General features: G+C 37.5%; 1 protein-coding gene across 1 annotated transcript in view; it reads left to right on the forward strand.

Moving 5' to 3' along the window:
* Positions 1 to 24,140, forward strand: part of PLCB1 (phospholipase C beta 1) — a 694,981-nt gene that overhangs the window by 509,181 nt on the left and 161,660 nt on the right. Inside the window, exons 10-11 of the mRNA XM_042980903.1 lie at positions 4,253 to 4,399; positions 15,376 to 15,533. Of these exons, the coding sequence (XP_042836837.1) occupies positions 4,253 to 4,399; positions 15,376 to 15,533 (305 nt within the window). The remainder of the gene's footprint in view (positions 1 to 4,252; positions 4,400 to 15,375; positions 15,534 to 24,140) is intronic.

Below are 24,140 nucleotides of genomic sequence, written 5' to 3' on the forward strand. Positions count from 1 at the left end.
ATTCATTATGCCAAAAACATCTGCATTTTTCCCAGTGAATTGCTGTTCCCTTAGCTGACACTTTACAACTTATAAACCTACTACTCCTTATCCTTACCATTTCATTGACTTTTCTTGACTTTGACATATGTCTGCTTAGTCATTTGGTGCATCAAAAGTCTTCCACATTTGCTCTTTATTAGCAAAGCAGAGCTTTGGGGTTGAAAAGTTGCTCCCAGGTGTCTGTTCACCTGCAGTCTGTAATCATATTCTGAACTGTCTTCCAAACTCTTTCATTGTTCTTATTCAAGGTTAGGTAAATTCCTTCACTGGGAACTTTTAAATTATTTAATATAATTAATTGTAAATAATCTTCACAAATACTGACTTACCCAACTCTGGGTTGTTGGTTTTTTTACTATTATTGATTTAAATCTAAGCTAAAAAATTATGTTAAAATCTTCAACTCCTGTAAAATTGTAAAGGTAGAGAAGATAACCCAAAGGTTATGTTTGCTTGACGTGTAGAATATTAACCAGCTTTATATTCAGTTTAGCAATATTTTTATAGATTTTGTTTGGGGGTTTTATAGGTTTGTTGGGAGTTTTGTTTGGGTGATGTGCTAACACACACATGTATGCATACATTGGTGTCTCACAGCCTTCTTTGAGATTCAAGTTTTGGCTTTCTCATTAATGAATTAAATGAAACTTGGACACATGTTCTTTGGCATATTGTAAAGTATAACTTGGCCTTAATTATAATATCCTCCTTTGGGAATAACAAATATATAGCTTATACATATAAGATTCTCTGTCCTGCACCTATGAAAGACATCAAAATTAATGAGAAGCATGGCTCAGAATTTTTCTCAACATATACCCAGAAGGCACTAGACACAATAAATGGGCATTGATGCTAAAGTTAAAATTAGTCATCCTCACCATATTGGTGTGTTTTGTTTTAATTGCTCCTTAAAGTTGCTGATCGGGCCAAAGGATATTTATTCCTGCAAGATAACAGACACAAACTGACAGCCTTAGAGTCACCAACACCATAAAAGTGGTTTGATTAGCCACACAACATTATATTGCTGTCATTTGCATGCCTTCAGAAGGAGCATACACTTGTGAGTTTTCCACACTCCACGGCTCCCTGGTGCACACATTATTCCATTGGTCACATTACTTTCCTTCCTGGGCCCCTAAAAACACTTGCCTTTACTCGTGTCCTCTGAGAAATAGCTGTAGTTAGAGACTGAGCTATATGAAATTGTCATTTGCATAGCTTAAAATTGCCAAAATTAGCAATTTCATATGATTTGACCTAATCAGATAAAAGAATCAAAATTATTCTGTCCTTCATGATCTTCCAGTTTCAAATGAATTTATTTCCTATTTTGAATCACTAATAAGCAAAATAAAAAGACTGATTTAATGCCTACTGTGCACAAAGGATTGGGGTAGATGCCAGGGACGACAAAGATATCAAGGCACACCCTGCTTTGGAAGAGCTCATGCCTGATTTTCAAAGTGTGAATGATCTTATTTTCTATTAGATCATGAGCTCTATGAAAGCAGAGGCTGTGCTTCAGTTTTCTGTGTACTCATGAAGTAGGCAGATGTTCAATAAATCTTTGTTAAACAAAACGGTAACAAAGTGGAAGGTAATGAGAGAAGGAAGAAGGAAAGGAGAGAAGGAGGGAGGGAGAAATGGGCATTAGTTTGAGAAGATGCCAAGATGGACTTGTCACAGGGGAAAAAAAAGGAAGAATATGAAGAAATTAATTTTTTTAAAAAATATTTATTTCTAAATGAGTTCTAGACTCCAAAATATTTTTTTAAACTATCTATTGGAATAGCTTTGACTCTAAGTGGCATTGATTTTGGTTTGTTTCCAAAATGAAACCAGTCTGAAAGGATATATGCATTTCATCATAAAAGAATTTTAAAACGAAGCTTCAAGAGCAGTAACCAGGGGCACCTGGGTGGCGCAGTCGGTTAAGCCTCCGACTTCAGCCAGGTCACGATCTCACGGGCCGTGAGTTCGAGCCCCGCGTCGGGCTCTGGGCTGATGGCTCGGAGCCTGGAGCCTGTTTCCGATTCTGTGTCTCCCTCTCTCTCTGTCCCTCCCCCGTTCATGCTCTGTCTCTCTCTGTCCCAAAAATAAAATAAACGTTGAAAAAAAAAATTAAAAAAAAAAAAAAAAAAAAAAAAAAAGAGCAGTAACCAAAATATTTTCATAAATGGTAGCATGATTGGAACAATTTATTTGTTAGTTGATGCTTATTTGATGGTACAAACTATGGCATCTATTAAAATTCACACAAACATACCAGTATGTTGACCTTTATGTCATTTCTAATGCATAAGACCTTCTTAACACTTTTTCCTTTTGTCATTATTTAACATATCAAAGTATATATTAGAGCTGGTTTTTATTAAGTTCATAGTGCAAAAAATTATTCCTATTTCAGTTTGTTTAGGAGATTTTTCTTTTCATAAAACTCAGCTTCACTCACCAACAACCAATAACCGAATTTACTTTTAAAATGTATTTATTCCTAGAAAATATTAAAGGCAGTTTCGCTATAATTTTTCCAGAATTGAGAAAAGTACTCATCAGTTACTTTGAGAAACCTATTGGATGTGGTCAGTAGTCAAAACTAGCTTTGTCACTTATGGATGGCACACAACATTTTATCATTCAAGAGTATTGTTCAAACCAATAAATATTAGAATTATTAGAGATCATGCTTGTACTTACGGGTTTGGATAGGGGTAAAGAGAAGGAAAAGCCATTGGTGAAAGAGTAAATTGCTAGAACTTGAAAAGAAAGCACACTGGGTTATGTGTACTAAAAAAAGACTTAAACATGGGTATAGCCTCTAAACCAACAGTTCTATTCCTGGGAATTCATATCCTAAAGAAATAATTAAGAGTTTGTGCACAGATTTAACTATCAGAATATTCAGCACAAAGTTATTTATACTAGTGAAAAATTAGAAACAACTTTAACATCCAATGACAATGAAAGATTACTTAGCCATGCTATGGTTACATATCTTACATACATAAAATATAAATATTATAAATTACATGACAATGTTTCTAACATATTGTTCAGCTAAGACAAAGGTCACTAAATCTAATTAAGGTTAGTCTAATTACTAAATGATTGCACCTTCATAAAAGAATTACACACACACATACACACACAAACGTTTTTTTGTTTTCCTGGAGGGCATACACACCAGGATTTTAACAGCACCTAGTTCTGAAGAAAGAGTTAGACTCATTCAGAAAAATTTTACTTTTTATTTCTGCTCATCTCTTTTCCTAATTTTTTTTTCAGTGAGCATATGCCACTTTTATGTTAATACAAAACTCTTTCAGCAAGAAGAAAGAAATGCTACCCTCCAATGTTTACAAGCAGTGTCTCTACTACTCACAAATGTGCTGAGGTTTTTGAGGCTCTTATTGTTAAGGTTGAAGAAATAAACTGTGGTAATGATCAAAATAGTGAAGATGACCTCTCTGGGAATTCCATAAAGATTAATGTAATAAAGATAAAGAATTATCTCAATATTTAGCATCAGTCATCTCAGAAAGGTTACAACAAAAGCAAAATTCTAAATAAGATCCGAGTAAGCTAAAGTGGGAGTCATATTTCTTCCATTTGAAGTAAAGCCATTCTAAATAAGAAATTTAAAGACCTCCTTGTTTATGAGCATTTGAGTTTTTATTCCTAGGAAAGACTCATTTGTGGTCGTCTATATTTTATGTTTCAGAGAAAAAAATCACTATTTGAAAACACTTCCACTTCATTTTAAATAATAAACCCATTCTTGAATAACTTTTTTGATTATAAAAGTAACATATACTCATAATAGGAAATTTGGAAATTCAACCCTAATTCTATTACCCAGAGAGAAGCGCTCATAACATTTTGATGTCCATTCATAAAGTTGATAATCATTTTTAATTTAAGAACAAAAGATTGGTGTTTAGGTATTTAAATCCTCTGAAAGTCAGTGAGACTCATGTAAGTACCTTTTTCTCTATTATCTGTGGCATTGGGAGATAATTGTAGTGCAATGACATAATACTTGATGATTGTTATCCATGTTAAAATGCAATTGTGCTTACTGTCTTCTACCTTGGATGCTACCAGAGTTTTCTGGAAAAAAAAAAAAAAAAGTTAAAGCACCATGGTACCAGCAACCCATAAAAAGAACACATTCACATTCTTCTTAACTCTTCATTTCCTCCAGGACAGATATCAGTGGATGGCTTTATGCGCTATCTGAGTGGAGAAGAAAATGGAGTCGTTTCGCCTGAGAAACTGGATTTGAATGAAGATATGTCTCAGCCCCTTTCTCACTATTTCATCAATTCCTCACACAACACCTACCTCACAGGTACGAATTCACAGTTCTTTGACAATGACTTTAGCCAATCTCACCAAATTTCATCAACCTCTACTTTCTGTTGATCAGAAGGGAAGGCGTGTTTTCTTTCATTTCCTGGATGTAAGATGCCTCTGAGAACTGACTTCCAGGACCAGAGGCTCTGCCTGTAAGAGGAATATCATTTCTTCACAACATATCTTTTCCTGTTTTTAAGTCTTCTAAAATGTATCCTGTCTAATATCTTTGGGCCAATGGAATTTTTGTGGATTTGACCTCCTTCTTTAGTGGACTTCAAACCATTGACAACACTACCTAGTTCTCTGGACTCTTTTCATATACAGCAAATTTCTTTTATTTAAAAAGATTTTTTAAGTGTATTTATTTTCAGAGTGAGAGAGAAACAACGCAAATAGGGGAGGGGCAGAAAGGGAGAGAAAGTCCCAAGCAGGCTCTGGGCTGCCAGCACAGAGTCTGATATGGAGCCTGATTCCACGAAACTGGGAGATCATGACCTGAGACACCTAACTGACTGAGCCACCCATGGGCCCCAGAAAAATTTCTAAAGCATAAATAATTTACTTTCAAGGCAAATAGCTAATTTTGCTCAAGGTGCAATGGGGCTTTAGATGTAAACAAATTTACCCCTGAATGACAATCTATACTTCATTGTAAGTATTATAATAATGAAGGAAAAAACAAATGTGCTTCCAAATGTGATCCTAAATTGAGCATTGCCATATTTTTAGTAGATTATTAAACAGAAAAACATTAAAGATATATATATCACCTCAACTTAGTTTAAAATTAACATTTTTAATAAATACAGATTTTAATAAAGCTAAAAACGTTTGTATAATCAAAATACACTTCTTGAAGAATACTTTCCATATGGCAGATTTCTAAATACCAGCCTTGAAAAAACTTTGTAAAAAATCTACTGGTTACAAAAATAAAGGCTTTTCAGGGGTGCCTGGGTGGTTCAGTTGGTTAAGCATCTGACTTTGGCTCAGGTCATGATCTCACAGCTTGTGAGTTTGAGCCCCGCATGGGGGGATTCTGTGCTGACAGGTCAGAGCCTGGAGCCTGGTTTATCTCTGCCCCTCCCCTGATCGAGCTTTATCTCTCTCTCTGTCTGTCTCAAAAATAAACATTTAAAAAAATTTTTTAATTAAAAAAAAAGACTTTTTAAAAAGCCATATCACTATCTTACTTCAGACAGTCCTCACCCAAATTAATAGAAGATAGCCAGACCTTAAGACCCACAATGTACCTGAAATCTGGGGTCTCATTTGATACGTATAAGTTGTAGATGCCCACCATGCCTTGAGAGAGAGGTTTTGATGTGCCCATGGCTCATTGTCTAGGGGCATGCGGTTTGTGTTGCAGGGTAGACCAGTGATGCTATGAACATAATGACAGGGACATTATTCATGGGTGTCCAAGAGAATTGTACAGGATTCAGTTATACAGCAAATAAGCAGCTCTTTCATCTAAACTGTTTAAGGAGATCCATCCATCCCAGTACAAATGTATGTTGTATTGGTATCAAATGCAACATTGGCCCGGTATCCCACACTTGGTGAAAAAATGGCTTAGAATAGAAATGACCCTTCTATAGAGAGAGCAAAGTAGCCTCCAGACAGCTAGAGTGGGCTGTTCCCAGGATTATTCCGTATACTCTGAGAGCATCTAATCAGAACCAGATAGTCTGAGTTCTAGCCTGTTGAACTGCAACTTGTATGTTCTTCATAAAAACTGGGTGGCTATCAGGCTACTCTCAGCCTGTTTTATTTCAACTGACATTATCTACTAGGAGAGATTCCTGCCAAAAAGTAATGAGATTCATGTTTGGCTCATCCTAAACTCTATTTTTGTCATTTCTTGCTGCATAACAAATCACTTCAAAATTCAGTGGCATAAAACGCCCACCATATTATTTTCATCCTCATTCTGTATGTCAAGAATGCAGATAGGGCACAGAGGAGATGGCTTGTCTCTCGTTTCTGGTGTCTTGAGCTCCAGCTGCCAAATAAATACCTGGGGGTAATGTGAACACATTGGGTGTTGGAACGGTCTGGGTGCTTCCCCACCATCGTGTCTGGAACTTGAGCTCGGTTAGGACTCCTGACCTAGTTGCCTATAAGAAGCCTCACCATGTAGGTTAGGCTTCCTCACAGCATGACCACCCCAGGGTAGGTGGACTTCTTACATGGCAGGTCATGGCTGCCAGAACAAGTGTCCCAAAGAACAAGGAGGAAGCTTAACTGCCTTATTGTACATCACCTCTGAAGTTCTGTGCTGTCACTTTCTTATTTGTTAAAACAGTCACAAACCTACACAGATTAAAAGGGAGAAAACATAGACCATAATCCTCCTTGGGAAGAGTGTCAAAATACTTTTAATTTGTTATCTTCTCAGGGGATTCTTAATCCTATTTGGTACCAGTGACCAATTTGTCATTCTGGTGAAGTTTATGGACCCTTGTAAGAGTAGTATTAAGTGCATAAAATAAAGTATATAGGATTAAAGAGATAATTTCCAATGAAATATTTTTGTCAAATATTAAAAACCAAATTTGTGATAAAATAATATGTATTTCAATGAGCACAATTTAAAAATTAGTATAAATAATATGATGTGACTATTTGCAATAATGGAATAGGATGTGAAAATACCTATAATTTCACAGTTCTGCTTGTACTGCTTGATTTGTGACCTGCATTTATAAGAGATTGTTAAATTTAACATAGAAGTTTAGATTAAAGATGTAATCTTGGTTTCTCATCCAAGTTTGAGGAGGTCAATAGAACCTCAAATTAAGAGTCTAGATCTTGGGACACCTGGGTGGCTCAGTCAGTTAAGCGTCTGACTTGATGGCAGCTCAGGTCATGATCTCAGGGTTTGTGAGATCGAGCCCTACATCGGGCTCTGCACTAACAGTGTGGAGTCTGTGAATTCTCTGTCTCCCTCTTTCTGTCCCTCCCCAGCTCACGTTCTCTCTCTCTCTCTCTCTTCTCTCTCTTTCAAAATAAATAATCATTTAAAACAAAAAAAGAGTCTAGATCTTTCACTTGATAGCATCCAAAAAAATATAACTGTAAATACTGACACATGATGGAATCTTGCATTTAAGACTACAAGATTCTTAAAAATATGTAAACATACATTCGGTTAAATTTTGGACATTATATGTGGTTTCATCTGCCTGGAAGTCACAGTATGCAATAATTTTACCAATAGTCCTTCTTATCTCCAAAAGTGCCTTTCAACTGATGTATTTACATCCATTAGTATCTATATTATTTGCCATATAATAAATGAGGCAATGGTAGCAAAATGATGGAATAGTAAGACTGATGAGATATAGTCTATATCCTTTTTACCTTCTCTCCGAGGACATTAATTTCTCTTTCTGCTTATCTTTATGGACTTATGGTTTTTAAATTTTATGTAGATTCACCAACCACAGCCATTGTTCTCTTTTTGATAGTCGAATTGTCTCAGCTTTGGTCAATGGAAACATTTCTTAGGCTGGTTTCTACATTCTCTTGACAAAACCCATTGATCTTTGAAAATGTCCTTGCTTTCTGGCACATCAAGATCTTCCAGGCTTACTTTGTTCCTTTCTGCACTACACGTGGAAATCAGACTTTTCCCCTGAATGACCTCTGGTTCCTTTTAGTGGAAAAAAAATTGGGTAACAGCAATTTGAACCCTGCACTATGGAACATTGTCTCTGGACCATTTCAGTGAACAAAGTAAGAAAAGATACATTTGTTTATGAACTGTGCCAGTTGATATAAATATCTTCATTCCTATCTTCCAATTTATTTAAATTCCTGAGTCTATAACTGTGCTTCCTTTAGCAATCTTGTTACCTATGAAATTTATGTAATTAATTCACTTATTTTGCTAACAACAAAATAATAGCTCCAAGAAAATTGTTCAGTATCAATAGGAACTATAAAACTACAAAATACTGTTCAGTTTTTCTCTGTAATTCCTTTTTGTGGATGTTTTTAAACTGCATTTCACCAAGGATTTTGAGTCTACTGAATTTCTTCCAGAGTCACTCATTTGCCCTACCTCTGAATACCTTGGTAGGTACAGATGCGGTAGAGAATTTGGCTTCGTTGTGTCGGCTTGGTTTTTGAGTGTCAGCAATTAATGGTTGATAGTTATCAGAAGTTGAAGCTTTCAGCTACTAAGAGAGAGAAGGGTCCACTCTACTTTTTGATGAAGAAAGAATTCAGGGGCACCTGGATGGCTCAGTCGGTCAAGTGTCCCAACTTCGGCTCAGGTCATGATCTCATGAGTTTGAGCCCCGCATTGGGCTCTGTGCTGACAGCTCAGAGCCTGGAGGTGCTTCAGCTTCTGTGTCTCCCTCTCTCTCTGCTCCTCCCTTGCTCATGCCCTGTCTCTCTTTGTCTCTCAAAAATAAATAAACATTAAAAAATTTAAAAAAAAAGAATTCAAAGAGCTGTCTCCAAATTGCAGTACAAAGGTCTCAGATCACCACCATCTGATATACAGGATTTCTGACCAAGTAAACCAGGTCTCTTGCCAATTATTTAATTTCCAAAGTACTATTAGAATTCCCATATTTTCGAATATTCAGATTTTAAAGCTATGTTATCTATGTGAAACCATGTTATGATCTTTACAGGTTTTTTGTGTCTTAACTTGCTTACTTTTCTGAGCTGTACATTATTTTACTGAGGTTTGCATTATATAAATCCACACATTTGCTATGTTCCTTTATCCCAACACCAGTAAAAGTCTTTCATTTTCCTACAGGTGAATTAAGGAAGATTCCCCATAGTTAACAAAAAAATTTACATATAAATTCTAATACAGGCTCTGGACGTTTTGTCTGAAATTCTCTTTTGAGAATTTGGTTTTACTTCATATGATATTATTAGTATCCTCACTTTAATTATAGATAAACCTAATGTAGAACTGTCCCAGAGGCCTTTGGGTAAGATATAAACATTGATGATACAGAAATTCAAACTTCCCAAAGCCAATTAAGAATATTACAAAATAAAGTTAAAACCAAAGTAAAACCCAATAAAATCCAATTAAATGTTAAAATCAATACCTAGGAAATGAGATCTTATACTTTATAGGCATTTCCAGAACAAGTAGAAACTTTTTCTATAGAAATGTTATTTCATACAAAGGGTATTTGGTGGAAAAAGGAGTTTTCCTATTCAAATGAGTTTTAGAAATGCTAGGTACAAACAAAGGTTGGCACCTATTACAGTATGTTTTGAACATATGGGAAAAAAGCTTACAGATGCACAATCATTAAGGTTATGATCAACCCTGTTCCCCCACTGTCACCACCTTACTTATTTTCTTGGAGCACATTAAGAACTAGTATTCCTGAGAATCTGGTCTAAATTCAAATAAAGAGAATTTTGATATTTGGAATGTTGTATTTTGAGCATTCAAAGGAACTATAAAAGTTAAATGTACAATATGAAAGCCAATCAATTTAGAAATGCATTATTATTATTATTATTATTATGTCTATTTCGTTATTCATTATTGCCCTTCTGTTGACCATCAGGATGCCCAGAAGGAAACATAAATGGGATCATTGAAAGAAGTGTATGCACATCAACAGAATGAGTTGGTTTTTAATTATGATGGTCATTTTTCATGGGGTTTTGGATAGTCTTGGCAGTACATCAAGTAGTGATTATGTTTTAAATTATTATTTTTCCTTGAGGAACCCACCCTTATGACTCAAAACAAAATTCTCTCAGAACAGTATGCACTCATTTCAACCTATACTTTTTCAGCTCTTCATAAATCTGTACTCTAATCGATTTGGGAGATAATGGCTCCATATTCATGGACAAGAAAAGTGTTATGTCTCTGAAAAATTAACATCTCCGTTCAGCTTAAAACACACACACACACACACACACACACACACACACGTTAGATTTGAGGTTTTAGTTATCTTCCAATGAATCAAAACACCTGATTGAATGTATCAAATAATTATTCAACTCCTCACATATATGCTCTGAGCTGCAAAAAAGTTCTAGAAATTATTTGCCCTTGTCATTTATCCACTACCAGCCCAGACTGAGTGTTACTCTCTGCTTTTCCATCTCTCTTACTCTTTTAACCCTTACCATGTGTAACCTTTTGTAATTTATTTTTTGTTTAAAGCACACACAAACCTATGAAAGTTGGTGGCAGAATGGAAAAAGATCATGTTTAGCAAATAAACAGACTGCATTTAAATCTCCCTTTAAGTAAATTAACCCTTCTAAGCCTTAGTTTCTTCATTTGTAAAATGAAGATAAATTGAAACAGCCAGAGTATTTTTGGCCATCAGTAATAAGATACTATTACTTAATGGCTTGAATGTTAAGGAATTTATTACCAATCACAGCAAGAAGTCCAGAAGCAGAGTAGTTGAGGGTTGATTAAATTAGAAATTACTGATGTCATCAGAGACCCAGACACTTTCTATCTTTTTGCTCTCCTTATGGTTGCAAGATGCCTGTTCACCCTGAGCATTGCCTCCCTATGAAATAAGATCCACATGTGGCACAGGGCAAAGGTCTGTCTTATGGCCCTTTGTAGGAGTGAGGTCTCCCACCCCTACCCAGTAGACTTTCCTTTATGCTGTATTAGATACAGCCCAGAGTTATACACCACATAGAATGCCTACATTAACCACTAACGTGGACCACAGAAGTATTGTGAATGATTAGGAAGAATTAAGATTTACCTCAGGGCTGAGGAGGGGACCATGAAGCATAACAGAACCTAAATAGAATATTCTGTTGGCAAGGAGAAAGAGAAAGAAGAGGAAGAAAGGGCAACCAGGTGTAAGTGTAAGATTGGGGTGAGAATTAAACTCCCTGACACTTAAGAACTTCTCCATTATTTGTTCTTGCCTACCTGCCTAGATGGGTAGGGGTAAGGAACATGTCTAGTGTCCTTTGTGCATCCCCAGGAACCAGTATTTGCCTCTCATAGAGAACATGTTTGAGAATGTGCACAGACCCTAATGGTGAAGCTTCTATAATCAGTAAGGCATATGGTGAAAGTTGCTTCCCCACTTTCTCACCTAAGCCATCTTGTCACAATTGGATTCATGTTGAAGACAGCTTCATGGTCTCCCTGGGGCAAGAGGCAGACACTTTGGGAGAGACATCAGATTAAATGGATGCCCTTAGAAATGGTCAAGATGAATAACATAGAATTTATATTTTGGACAGTTTTCTCAACTGTAACTGTGGAATTAGGTGACTTGAAGGGCTGACACAGCATTAAAAGCAAAAGGTGATATGGTTCCTGTCTCCATTTACAGAAAGAGATCATATTTATGGAAGAAGGCCACTGAATTAACAAATGCATCACATTCTGGAAATTTTTTGCCATAGAGGTTGAAAAGAAGACAATACATAATGATAACTATAAATATAGACAATTTCTCAGAAGCCTATGTTAATAGAAGGATTGTTATTTTCCATTTTCTGATCTCTTCCATCCATGGATGCCTTGAGTAATCCTAGACAAAACACAAGTGAATGTAGCCAGCTGACCAAAATGAATGCAGCCAAGTGAGAAGTTACAGAGCTATGACTTGGGGCAGTATTATGAATTGAACTGAGATGGAGCTTCAGCTCTCCAGTTCAATCATGGGCTTGGAATATACTCCAGAGGGTATTCACAGCTAGGCAGAGATGATGTCAGATACTAGTTACAGAAATAACAAGGGTTGAGTGACTCATGACATATCATTAATCCCAACCCCAGGCAATCCCCTGGCCCAGAAGCTATATTTTATTGGATGTAATCAAATGGAAATAAAATGGGTGGTGGGATATAATAATGAGGAGTTAGGAATGTTAGGGAAGAAAAATAAACTAGCTTTGAGGATTTAGGCAGAAAAAGATGAAATAATGGAGAATGTTAATATACATATTTGGAAGAAAAATCTCCATAAATGAAGGAAAACACACAGGGAACCTAAAATGCATTCCAAGGAATAGAACAATTATGGGTAAGTGTGAATTTCTAAAAATATGCTTTCTTTGGGAGGCTTCCATTTCTAATAAAGAGTATTCATTTTAAGATTGAACAAGTTGACCTTTGAAGGATTCTTCTGGGCTTAGGTTGTTGGGGAATAAACATAACATAGACACATACTCTCTCTCTCTCTCTCTCTCTCTCTGTCTCTCATCTTCCATTCTTTGGTGTTTTTTTCTTCAGATTCCTCTGCATCTCACAAACCCAACCCCATACCTTACCAGGTCTTTAGAAACATTAACTGATTAACATTCAAAAAATACATCAAATACCAGCTAATTTGTTCTTTCAGTGATAAAAAAAAATTTTTTTTGCATGCAAATCCAAAGAAATGTTTCTAGAAATTTTTTGAAACTTTTATGACAGAAAGCTTTAGTGTGACTGAGGTATTTATCTACTAGAGTCTACCATTAAATCTTATCTAGTTCATGTATCCATGGGAAGTTCCCTCCTGAAGTTAGTAACACTCAGTGAACTGTTCATGAAATAGACTCAGAACCTGCACATTATGTAATGGTATTGGATAGTCAGTAATACATTTAAACAATTTTCTAGATAGCACACAAGAAAATCTTCTCTACTCTTTAATAACATACCATTTTCTGCAGGAGCTAGCATTTTTAATGAGTTATCCAATAATTATTTGCATTCTTCACTTTCTTTAGCTAAAGCAGCCTCCCTTAAGCTTAAAAATCATATAAATAACTGTCTTTTCTCCTTCACTGTCACTGCCCACCCCCATTTTTTAATGCAGCAAAACCTTTATTACAATAAACTTTCAGGCAATTATAAATGGCAAATTGATTATCTAGCATCAGGAACTTTCCAGAATATTTTGTCAGCATTTCTTCCTTCACAAAGACATTTGTGTGTTTAAAATGCCCTATTTTTCCAGCAGAGAAAAGTGATTATGAAAACCTACTTAATCAGCCTTTCATGCATTTACTAGAACTCTATAGAATTCAAGACTGTCATCCTTTTGTTATGCTGATGTTTGGGTGTTGTGACATGCATATAAAAATAAAATTAAGCCAATAGGCTTATCCCATTTTCTTTGTCCTGTATGTTTTCCCTGGGCAGATCTTGTCTATTTCAAAGTTATTTTGACTGTTTTCATCAGTTTGTCATTTTTTAACTATTTAAAAAATGGTGGAGACTTACAGAGTAGAAATCAGAGAAAATATTTAATGTGGAAAACCAAAGCTTCCATTGTGTGTTGATGGTCGGCCTGTCTCAAAAGTTATTTATTATTAATTTTTTAAAAAATAACTTATCAAGGGGCCCCTGGGTGGCTCAGTAGGTTGAGCATCGGACTTCAGCTCGGGTCATGATCTCGTGGTTCCTGAGTTCAAGCCCCGCATCAAGCTCTGTGCTGACAGCTCAGAACCTGGAGTCAGCTTTGGATTCTGTCTCCCTCTTTCTCTGTCCCTCCCCCACTCATGCGTAAGCGCTCTCTCTCTCTCCCTCTCTCTCTTTCTCTCTCTCAAAAATGAATAAACATTAAAAATTTTCAAAAAAAAACTTATCAAGAAGTAAGTACTTCCAATAACTACTTAAATGAAATAGGAATAGTTTGGCTTCCACTCCTGCCCTCAGACTTCTCAAGTGCCTTGATTATTACAATTCTTATCACTTTACTAGAGTATTTCAGTTCTGTTCACAAAGGTTTTAAATTTTGATGAAGTATATGTATTTTTTTCTTTGTTGTTTGTGCTTTAGCATCATATCTACAAAACCATTGCCTAATCCAGGTCACAAAGTTTTAGCCTTATGTTTTTTTTTCTAGGAGTTTTATAGTATGATCGCTTATATATAGGAGCTTAATCCACTTAGAGTTAATTTTTTTATATGATGTGAGATGGGTTGGATTAACTTCATTATTTTACACATGTCTCTCCAGTTGTCCTAGCACCATTACTTGAAAATATGATGCTTTCTGCAATGAATTGTTGTGGCACCCTTGTTGTAAGTCAATTTGAGGATAAATGTGAAGGTTTATTTCTGTACTCTCAGTTTTATTCCATTGATCTATGTCTATTCTTATGCCATCAACATACTGCCTTGATTATTGGAGTTTTGCAAGTAAGTTTTGAAATCAGGAAATGTATGTCCTCAAACTTTGTTCTGATTTTTTGGCCATTTGAGGTCCTTTACATTTCCATAGAAATTGCAGGATCAGCCTGTCAATTTATGTAAGAAACCAAGTAGGAGTTCAATAGGAATAGACCTTGTAAATAAATTTGGGTTCTAGTGCTATCTTAGAATGTTGAGTCTTCTGTTCCATGAACATGGACTATCTTTGCATTTAAGGTCTTCTTTAATTATTTTATTATTAATGCTTTATAATTATTAGAGAATACCTTTTGGACTTTTTTTGTTAAATTTGAATTTATTCCTACAAACTCATTTCACTTTTGAAAGGAGAATGCTTAGCTTTTCTAAACATTTTTGACTTGGACAAACATGACAGAAAGGTTGATTTATACAACAGAATAGCCTTAAAGACTCAGACTTAAATGATTGAGTTGTGAAGTTATAATCATACTCTCTGCCATTTTCATTATCTGAAAATAAATATTTAAAAAATAAAGGTAGTTATATAAGAGAGGTTTTATGAAGATTAAATGTAGTAATACATGTAAAATCTGAAGAACTACACTTGGCACTTGGTAAGCAGTTATTGTTATTGTTCCAATGCTCTCCTCCTTCTATTCTCTCTTCCCTAAAATGACTGCTAGGGAGCCACAATTACATTTGGTATTATGCCACTACCTTACAGTATGTTGAGGCAGAAGGTTGAGAATAACCACATAAGTTGTTGAACTCCTTGTTCTCCCACTGTTGAAAAGATTGTCTAGGAAGCCACCAATGTCTTCCTTGCTTTGTAGGAGTCTAAGTATAATTTTGTTGGTGTTTTACAGCTGGCCAGTTGGCTGGAAATTCCTCTGTTGAGATGTATCGCCAAGTGCTCCTGTCTGGTTGTCGCTGTGTGGAGTTGGACTGCTGGAAAGGACGGACTGCAGAAGAGGAACCAGTCATCACCCATGGGTTCACCATGACAACTGAAATATCCTTCAAGGTAGAGTGAATGAATATTTCAAACAGAAGAAGCTAGAAAGACCTAAACCCTTTTGGATAAAGCCTCCTAAGGTAGAAAGTCCCAGTGGTTACAATTAAGTCCATGGACTTAATTGCAATTTCAGAGGCTAAAATTTAGCGGTGTATTTATGGGTAATTAGCATCATGTCATGGAGAACTGTGGTGTCTCAGAAGTACTGCCATAGAGAAGACTTACGGGATTTGGGCTTATATTAGATGATTTGGGTGAGGATTCAAGAAAGTAAGGTTTTGCTATAGGTTGGGTACTGCCAATAAGCAGAAATAATCCTGTGATTGTGTATCATAATAAATCCTATCTAGAAAGCAAGACTACAGCTGTATTTTATAAGGGACTTCAGCCATTCTTATTAGCAGGAATGAGGGTATGTTTGGTCATCTCCCTTCTCTTTCCACACATGGCTCCATCCTACATCATAAAGGGCCTAATATTCATGCATATGGGCACAGAAGCCAAATTATTCAAGTTATGTTCACATCCCCTACAAAGAGCCATCCCCAGGAGCTTGGAATCATTGGGGTGGACAAAATCTGGGGTCCTAGGTACCCAGAGAACCATCTGGGAAAAGGGTATATGGACTGTAGGGGACATGTGTTTTTTTACTGACTCAGGCTTCTCACCTCTTTGGAAGTGAACCAGAAAAGAAGGGCCAGAAGACAACCTCTAAGGCACAACTCCCAAGGCATGAGCCCCATGCCTGCATTAACTGGGTCTCAGGGCAGAACTGAGTCTGGGTCACTAACCCTTGCCCTAAGCAACCAAGGAAACAGTGCAACTATGTGGCTAGCTAAGGAAGAATGGGGACAAGGCCATTGAGAACGGGGGGGTCAGTGTGCTGAGACACCAAAATGTTGGATGAATTATATGTTAATGTCACTAAGATTGGTGACAAAGCTTTGGACGAAGAAGGCAGTGAAGCATTTGCCAAAGTCTTTGCTGAATGAGAGAGAGCTTAGCAGATGGCACAAGAGAGGAAGTGGTAAAAGCTGGTTGGGCTGTCTTACGAAAACTGGAAACTCAAAAGTAGCATTGGGGGCAAAAAAAAACCAACAAAAAAACAAAAAACTCACTCTCCAGTGTTTAGCCCCAGGATACCTGGGATGTGAGAAAATAAACAGCTATCACTTGAAAGAGAGTAGCAAAAGAGAAGCAAGATTTTCAAGGGATATCCAGGTTTTGACTGAGACAAATGGATTTACTAATCAAAGGTATCATATTTGACAGTAAAAAAATGCATTCAGAATTGATATCATTAGCACCTTAAAATATGTTTGCTATGATGTGTCTAGGGAATTTGACTTTTCATGATTTCTTAAACTTAGGCTACAATACAATAGTTAGAAATAAATAGCACCCTTCACTAAATTTTACAACAAAGTTTAGTATGAAAGTGACCTTAATTCTGATCAAATCTTTAAATTTGTATCTGCTCCTGAAAGGGAGAACTCTTAAGTTCTCTTGGTTTTAATAGAAAAATCAATGGGCTTTTGTTTCATCTCCATAATCCCCCACTCTCCCAGCTTCTGCCATTGTCCTTTGTCAGCTCTCTAAGATCCAATCCTAACCTGGTTGGGCTCTTTGAGAAAATTGGGGGACAGATGACCCTGGTGCACAGTGAGTGCAATTTGGGCTCATCTGTCTGTTGATGGATGGACATAATCCTGCGAATGGAGACAACACATCCTAATGGAGCCTTTGCTGTGCTAAGGGATGAAGGCCTTAGTCACTGCACTGAACCACTACAGGAGGGCCCTCCCACCACCCCCCTGCCCACAGTCCCCTCAGAGTCCATATGGGGAGCAATTATATACTCTTAAAAATTTATAATCCTCAAGGGTCATTGAGTTCCAGGATGGGAAGATAGGTAAACACCAAGCACATTTTAAATCATGTTTATTTTATGTAGAGCATTGGCCTCTTGATCTCAGCCATTAAGTTGGCTTAGAGTGGCTCTCCCTATGCACCTGTCTATACAAGTGGTTCTTCAGTCACATCTATAACCCCAGAATCATGGGCTTATTGGACATCTTTTCGTGGTCTCTGGAAATAAACACATCCACACATTTTCTGACAGATACAGAAACTAGAAAACGAAATCTAGCCCAGAATACTGCTTCTTCTCTCTGCCTGACAGAGTTGGGGTTGGGGAATGACCAAAGAGAGCAGGAAACTCATTTCCCTGGTGGCTGGTTTGTCCAGCCCTGCTTCCTGCTAATGTGCATTTGCAGGATAGATTAATCTTGCTGAGATGTGGGTGGGTGGGTGGTGGGTAGGCTAGTATGGCTGTGGGTAGTAGAGATGCCAACCTGTTTTGTACACAAATATACAGAGCAGGAATTCTCTGAATCAGGACTAGGTAGTACTGGGGTGAGACTCGTGAGGTACCTCACCTGCAAAATTTAAGGAAGCATTTGCTCTCAGTGTCATGTACATGCAGACTTGGCACCTAACAATGAGTGTGTCTTTACATTTTGCACTTAGGCCCCCCACTTGCCTCACCATAAGTCCCAGCCTGCTCTGCATGATTGTTGGTAGGTAGGCTGCTTTCCAGAAACCACTGTGTATGTGACATTGTAAGAAAGGGTAAAAGAGAAATGGGGGACAAGATCCTGTGTGATCCATCCCCCATTACCACTTTCCCCGTCACTCACTTGGCTGCAACTCTACTGGGCTCTGCTATTGCTTGACCGTGCTAGGCAAGTCCCACATCACAGCCTTTGCACAGGTTCTTGGCCTCTTCCTGGAATGTTCTTCCCCAAGGTATCTGCATGGCTCACCTGTTACCTCTTTGAAGTCTTTCTCAAATGCCACCTTCTCAGTGAGGCATACTGGGACTACTCTCTTTAGTACCGTAACAAGCCACCTTGCCCACTCCCACACTCCTGATACATTCCCCACCACCACTTTATTTTTTCTATTTACCAAGTGGCACTTTATCCCCTCCTGCCACTCTGCTTAATTTCCTTAATGATTATGCTTTTTGTTCATTGTCTGTCTCCTTCTACTAGCATGTAAGCACCACAAAGATAAAACTCTTGGTTATGTTCCCTGATCAGTCCCAAGCACTTTGAAAAGAATCTGGTGTATAGTAGGTGCTCAATAAATGTGTATTTTTTTTAATGAATCTTCCCATCCCAAAGCAAAAAGACAAATTACAGCACAGCTTTCTATTTTCTTCCTTGCCTCTGTTCATCAGATAAATGAATTTGGTCTTTCTCCATTTTCACGTGTGACATTCCATGTATGATATATTGGTGGGCAGTGAAAAGATTCTCCAAATGTTTGCCAGTTTTAGATATCCCATTTATTTGGACTTGACCTTCATGGTGCAATTAGACTGTGTTCTGTAACCAAAGCACATATTGCAGCAGCAAAATAAACTGATTACAAAAGTTCATCATTTTTATGTCATTACCGTTTATCTGCTCTCAATCTATGTAATCTGAGAAACTTCTGTGTGATCTATCTCCAAAAGCAAAAGTTCCTATTGGCATTTACTGCTTATTTATTATATGGGCCAAAATAAAAGGTTATGTTCTGGGAAAAGGGACATGCTATAATTCAGTGTCTTCATGGAGGACTTTTTATTTTGCACTCCAGATTTATTTATTATTTACCTCATATATCTGCTGTTCTAGTTCCTTGCCTCATTGCCTTAGCCTTTCTGATGGTCATGACATAATAATTCGCCACTTGGCCTGCATTCTCTGTGCTCCCACTCAATCTTCTTTCTCCCCACACTGACCACCACCACCCCCGGGCTCCTTCATCCCCAAACTGCTCCTCTTTCTCCCCTCAGGCAGTGCCTGTGTTACCAGCAATTGTATAAGATGGAAAAGTTGGTAATGTGATAAAATAGATGATGAAAATATATTCAATTTGAGTATGTGGTTAAATCGAGCATTTCTGAAAATAAAGCTCTGAGAAAAATAATAATTTCGGATGCAATTTAACAGCTACATAAATGCTCACATAAAATGGATATCCAAATACATCCTGCTGTTGTCTGTCAGGGATAAAGGATTTCAAGGGCAGTTTTCCCCACTGGAGGTTAGTAATTGAGCCATATGGTTTATAGATTATTGAATCCAGTGTTAGAAGTCCCTGAAAAACAGTTTTGGCTCAATAAGGAGCAATTGAGCAGTAAGGTACTTTCACATCCAGTGTCCACTAATGATAGCTCATATGTAAGAACAAAACTTAAAGCCTATGACTGGCTTTCTCATCCTTGATAATCATGCACACCATACAAAATATTCCAAAGCCAAAAAAAAATGAAAGTTCTATAGAAGAACTTATAGATTTTTCAGGTGTTCCCAGCTAAAATTATTAGATGAAATCTAGTAAATGTTTTCTTTGGCTTTGAAGGTTCAAAAAAGGTTCCCTAAGCTGGTGGCTAAAGTTATGGTAGAGGTGGAGAGAGATGGACAGAAGAAGGGGGAGAGGATGGGAGGAAAAGAGAAAGGAGACTGTAGAAGTTAAGAATGCAGTTCTGGAGCTGGTGCCAGGGTTCAGATACCAGCTCTCCCTTGGACTGGCCACAAGATCTTGGAGAAGTTCCCCTGTCAGACCTGTTCTCTTTCTTAGGAGCAGAATGGAAATGACAATAGCACTTACCTTCTAGGGTTGTTTTATGCATTCAGTGACCCTACTCAATACACAGACATTGCCTAGAACCATGTATAGCAAGTAGTGAGTGCTCTGTAAGTGTCAGATATTGACATTATGGTTGAAATATAAAGGCCACACTTTACTTTTGTTTCTATCAATGTAATGGTTGTGGTATTATATATGCAAAGAATTCTTATAAATCAGAGTGAGGGTTGGGGGTTAATGAAGTCATTTGTAAGGCTGCTATGGTAGAGGCTGTAGATGGCCTCCACACAAAACCCCGGGTATTCACTTCACTTCCAGGAAGAAACCGAAAGTTCAAACTAAATACAGCCCAGCCTTTGTTAGAAGCCCAGTGGGAGCTGAGAAAGGTGTCCTAAGTTAAGGGCACAAGACCAGGATGTCTGAGGCAGGCAAAGAGGAGAAATAGGAGACACAGATTGGATGGTCTAGGAACCCCCAGAGCCCAGCTGTGGTTCAGGTCATCTCAGCAGCCTAGCTGTGGGAAGAGAGAACCAGACCCAGGGAGCCAGGAAGTTGGAGGGAGGCACAAAGTCCTCACAAGTTGCAGGCCCAGAAAAACACTCACATTTCATTTGCCAAATGTAAAGAGAGACAGGCCCTTGGCCAGAGGCAAAACACCCTAAGAGAGAGGGGTTCTCACCTTCAGGCCTGACTCTCATTGGCCCAAATTGACCTGATGGGCCACGTCTACAATCAGCCTTCATTAATAAAGACAGTTGCAGTGGTTCTCAAATAGCCAAAGGCAACAGTCATCCTCGGAAAGTTATCAAAGACTGATTACACTTTTATTTACTTTTATATTTGAAAGATTTTTTTCTTTAATGCAGCACTCAACCTTGATTGGAAATTTTGGCCATGAAATTGTTCAAGTTAACTGAGCTATTGTGTATGGAATGAATATTCAAACTTCTTTAATAAAAATTTCATTTGCCTGTGGTTACATTGAATTTTAAGCTTTGCTTATGCCAATGATCACACTAGTCCAGGGGTTGACTACCTACCTTCCACAGGCCACATTCAACCTACCCCCTATTTTTATGAGTTAAGTTTAGTTGGAACATAAGCACATCCATGTGTGCTTTACATATCATCCATGGCTGCTTTGAGTCTACAAAGGCAGAGTTGAATAGTTGCCATAAAAATCATATGGCCAGCAAAGCCTAAACTATGTACTCTCTCACCCTTTATAGAAAGTATGCTGACCTCTGAAATAGTCAATAGAAGACTGAATTGGAACACAACTGAATAAATGGTACTTCTCTTCTGTTAAGAATGTTAAGAGTTCATTCATTTATTTGAAAATATTTAGTGAGTGTCTAGAATATGCCTTAGCACTTCCTAAGCCTTAGGAACAGAGTCATGGAGCAAACTGAGTGCTTACTCTCAAGAAGCTAGTGGAAAGAAATGCTCTTAATAGTCTAGTGGAAAGAAATAGACAAAAATAAATACACAATATGGTACATGGAGACATGCCCTTTAAGGCAACATAAGTAAGTATTGAAGGAAAGAGGGGGCTAAGGTATGCTATTTTCAGCAGGGTGGTGGAAAAAACACTTTAGTAACATGACATTTGAGAAAAGACCACCCACCCAAAAATAAGGGAGTAAGCTTTGCTTTCAGATAAGAATGTTCCTAACAGAAATAACAGAGATGAACAAATAAATGAAAGAGATGAACAGAGATAAAATCATGCCTGGTGTATTTGAGAAAAAGCAAGAAAAGGTCAATGGATTATATCTGGGTGAGCAATGGGAAAGGAAATGTGATGAATTTAGAGAGATAGCAGGTGCCGGATCTAATAAGGAATTTGGATTTCACTCTGTGAAATGGAAGGCCAATGAAAGTTTTACTCCAAAGGAGTAAAATCATCTGACTCATGTTTAAGAGCAATCACTGTGGCTGTGATATGTAATGTAAGGGGTAAACATAGAAGCCTCTGCTAGGTTTTGCTGCAATAACAGAACCCCCAGAATCTCAGTGGTTTAGAGCCGCTCAGTGGTTTTCTCACTCAGGTTAGATGTTGGCTGTTGCTCAGATGAATATTGTCCGCAATCCATGTGGAAAGAACAGCCCAACGTGTAATATCACTGGGCTCATGGCAGAGGAGAAAGAGAAATGGCAGAATCACATGATGGCTCTTAAAGATGTCATGTTCAGCAGGTCATTTTCACACGCATTTCACTGGCCAAAACAAAGGACATGGCCATGTCTATTGCCAACAGATCTCACAGGAAAGGATAGTGACTCCGTGGTAATGATGATGAAATCTACAGCAGCAGTTATTGCAAAGATTTTTGGGTCAGGATGATAGAGGTAGATGTGCTGAGATGTGATTATATTCTGGATAAATTTGGGACTGGATTGCTGATGAATTAGAAGATATGAGAGAAAGAGAGAAGTCAAGAATGGCTCTAATATGTTTTGCATTTAGCTGATACAATGGGGCCAAATTTATGAAATCAACAAAATCTAGCTCCTTTTTTATTCACACTCAACACCTGCTTTCTTTATAATATCTATTTGCAGTTCTTTTTACAGCTTATATCTTTGGTGGTTAAGATCATTGGCTGCATGAGAGTTACTGCAATAGTAAGAGCATAAAGTCTAGAGTCAGATATATTTTCCTGGGGTTTCTTGGATTCTCCTTTTTGTGACCCTGGGCAAATTGGCTAATATCTCTGAACCTCCATTTTACAATCTGTAAAATGGTGGATAATGTTTTCCTTAGAGAATGTTTATAGCATGAGTTAAAATATGTGTCTGGAACATAATAAATGCTCATTTTTTAAATGATTTTTCATTTTTAAAAGAGAGAGAGTGTGTGTGTGTGTGTGTGTATGAGCAGGGGAGGGGCAAAGAGAGAGAGAGACAGAGAATCTGAAGCAGGCTTCGCCCTGTCTGCACAAAGCCTGACACAGCAGTCCAACCCATGAACTGTGAAATCATGACCCAAGCCAAAGCCGGATGCTCAACTGACTGAGCCACCTGGGCACCTTAATAAATGCTCATTTAATGGCAACTCTTATTTGTATTAATAAGAGTCTAAGAGGGAAGGTTTAAGGTAAGGAGGGAGGCACCAGCAAGGTAAGTAACCTGAGTTGATCTGAGAATAGATGCTCATCATGAGATGGGTCCTTTCCTTTTTCTCCCTGCATCCTCACAACAAGCTTGTGGACTGAGGCTTATCACCTTCACTCTACATATCAGCAAGCCAATGCACAGAGGCATTAAGTCATTTTTCCCAAGGTCACACAGTTTGTAAAGCCAAGAAGTAGGATTCAAATGCAAGCTGTTTGAATCTGAAGCTTCTGCTCAAATAAATCAAGAATTTCAAGTCTTGGTGTTGCTTGCTATTTATAGTGCACTTATTTTTGATGGCATCAACTATCATAAAAGTTAAACTGATAATGTATGAAAGGCAATCTGTGAATTCACTTCTAAGAAACAGTGAGAGTGATTCTTTTGCTCCGTACAGGGAAATTCATCTCAGAAGATACATGCAAATGTAGTACAGAATTAGAAAGTCTTATTTATACTCTGCGGCCAGGGAAATGGCTCTCTCACATGGATATCAAGAAAGCTATGCATTGTTTAAGGGAGGTAGAGAAGATAGTGGAGAAGTCTTGGGCATATGGAATGAGAGTGGAAATTCTTACTTGAAAAGAGACTATGAAAAGATTAAATGCAACTAAAAGACAAAGGTATGAGTATACGAGTTCAATAAGGAAAACATACTGAAAAACTGATGCCCAAAGCTGCTGGATATGCATCGATATCTGGTCCTTCATACATTACTCTATGCAACCAAAGATTAAAAACAATTTGGACAAATGTAGGAGACTATAAAAATATGCATATCCTTTAATTCAATAATTTCCCTTCTGAGAATCCATTCCCAGAAAATAATTGAAAATACTAGGGGAAAAAATGGAG

The sequence above is a fragment of the Panthera tigris genome, chromosome A3, assembly GCF_018350195.1.
Source record: "Panthera tigris isolate Pti1 chromosome A3, P.tigris_Pti1_mat1.1, whole genome shotgun sequence".
Classification (NCBI taxonomy): Eukaryota; Metazoa; Chordata; class Mammalia; order Carnivora; family Felidae; genus Panthera; species Panthera tigris.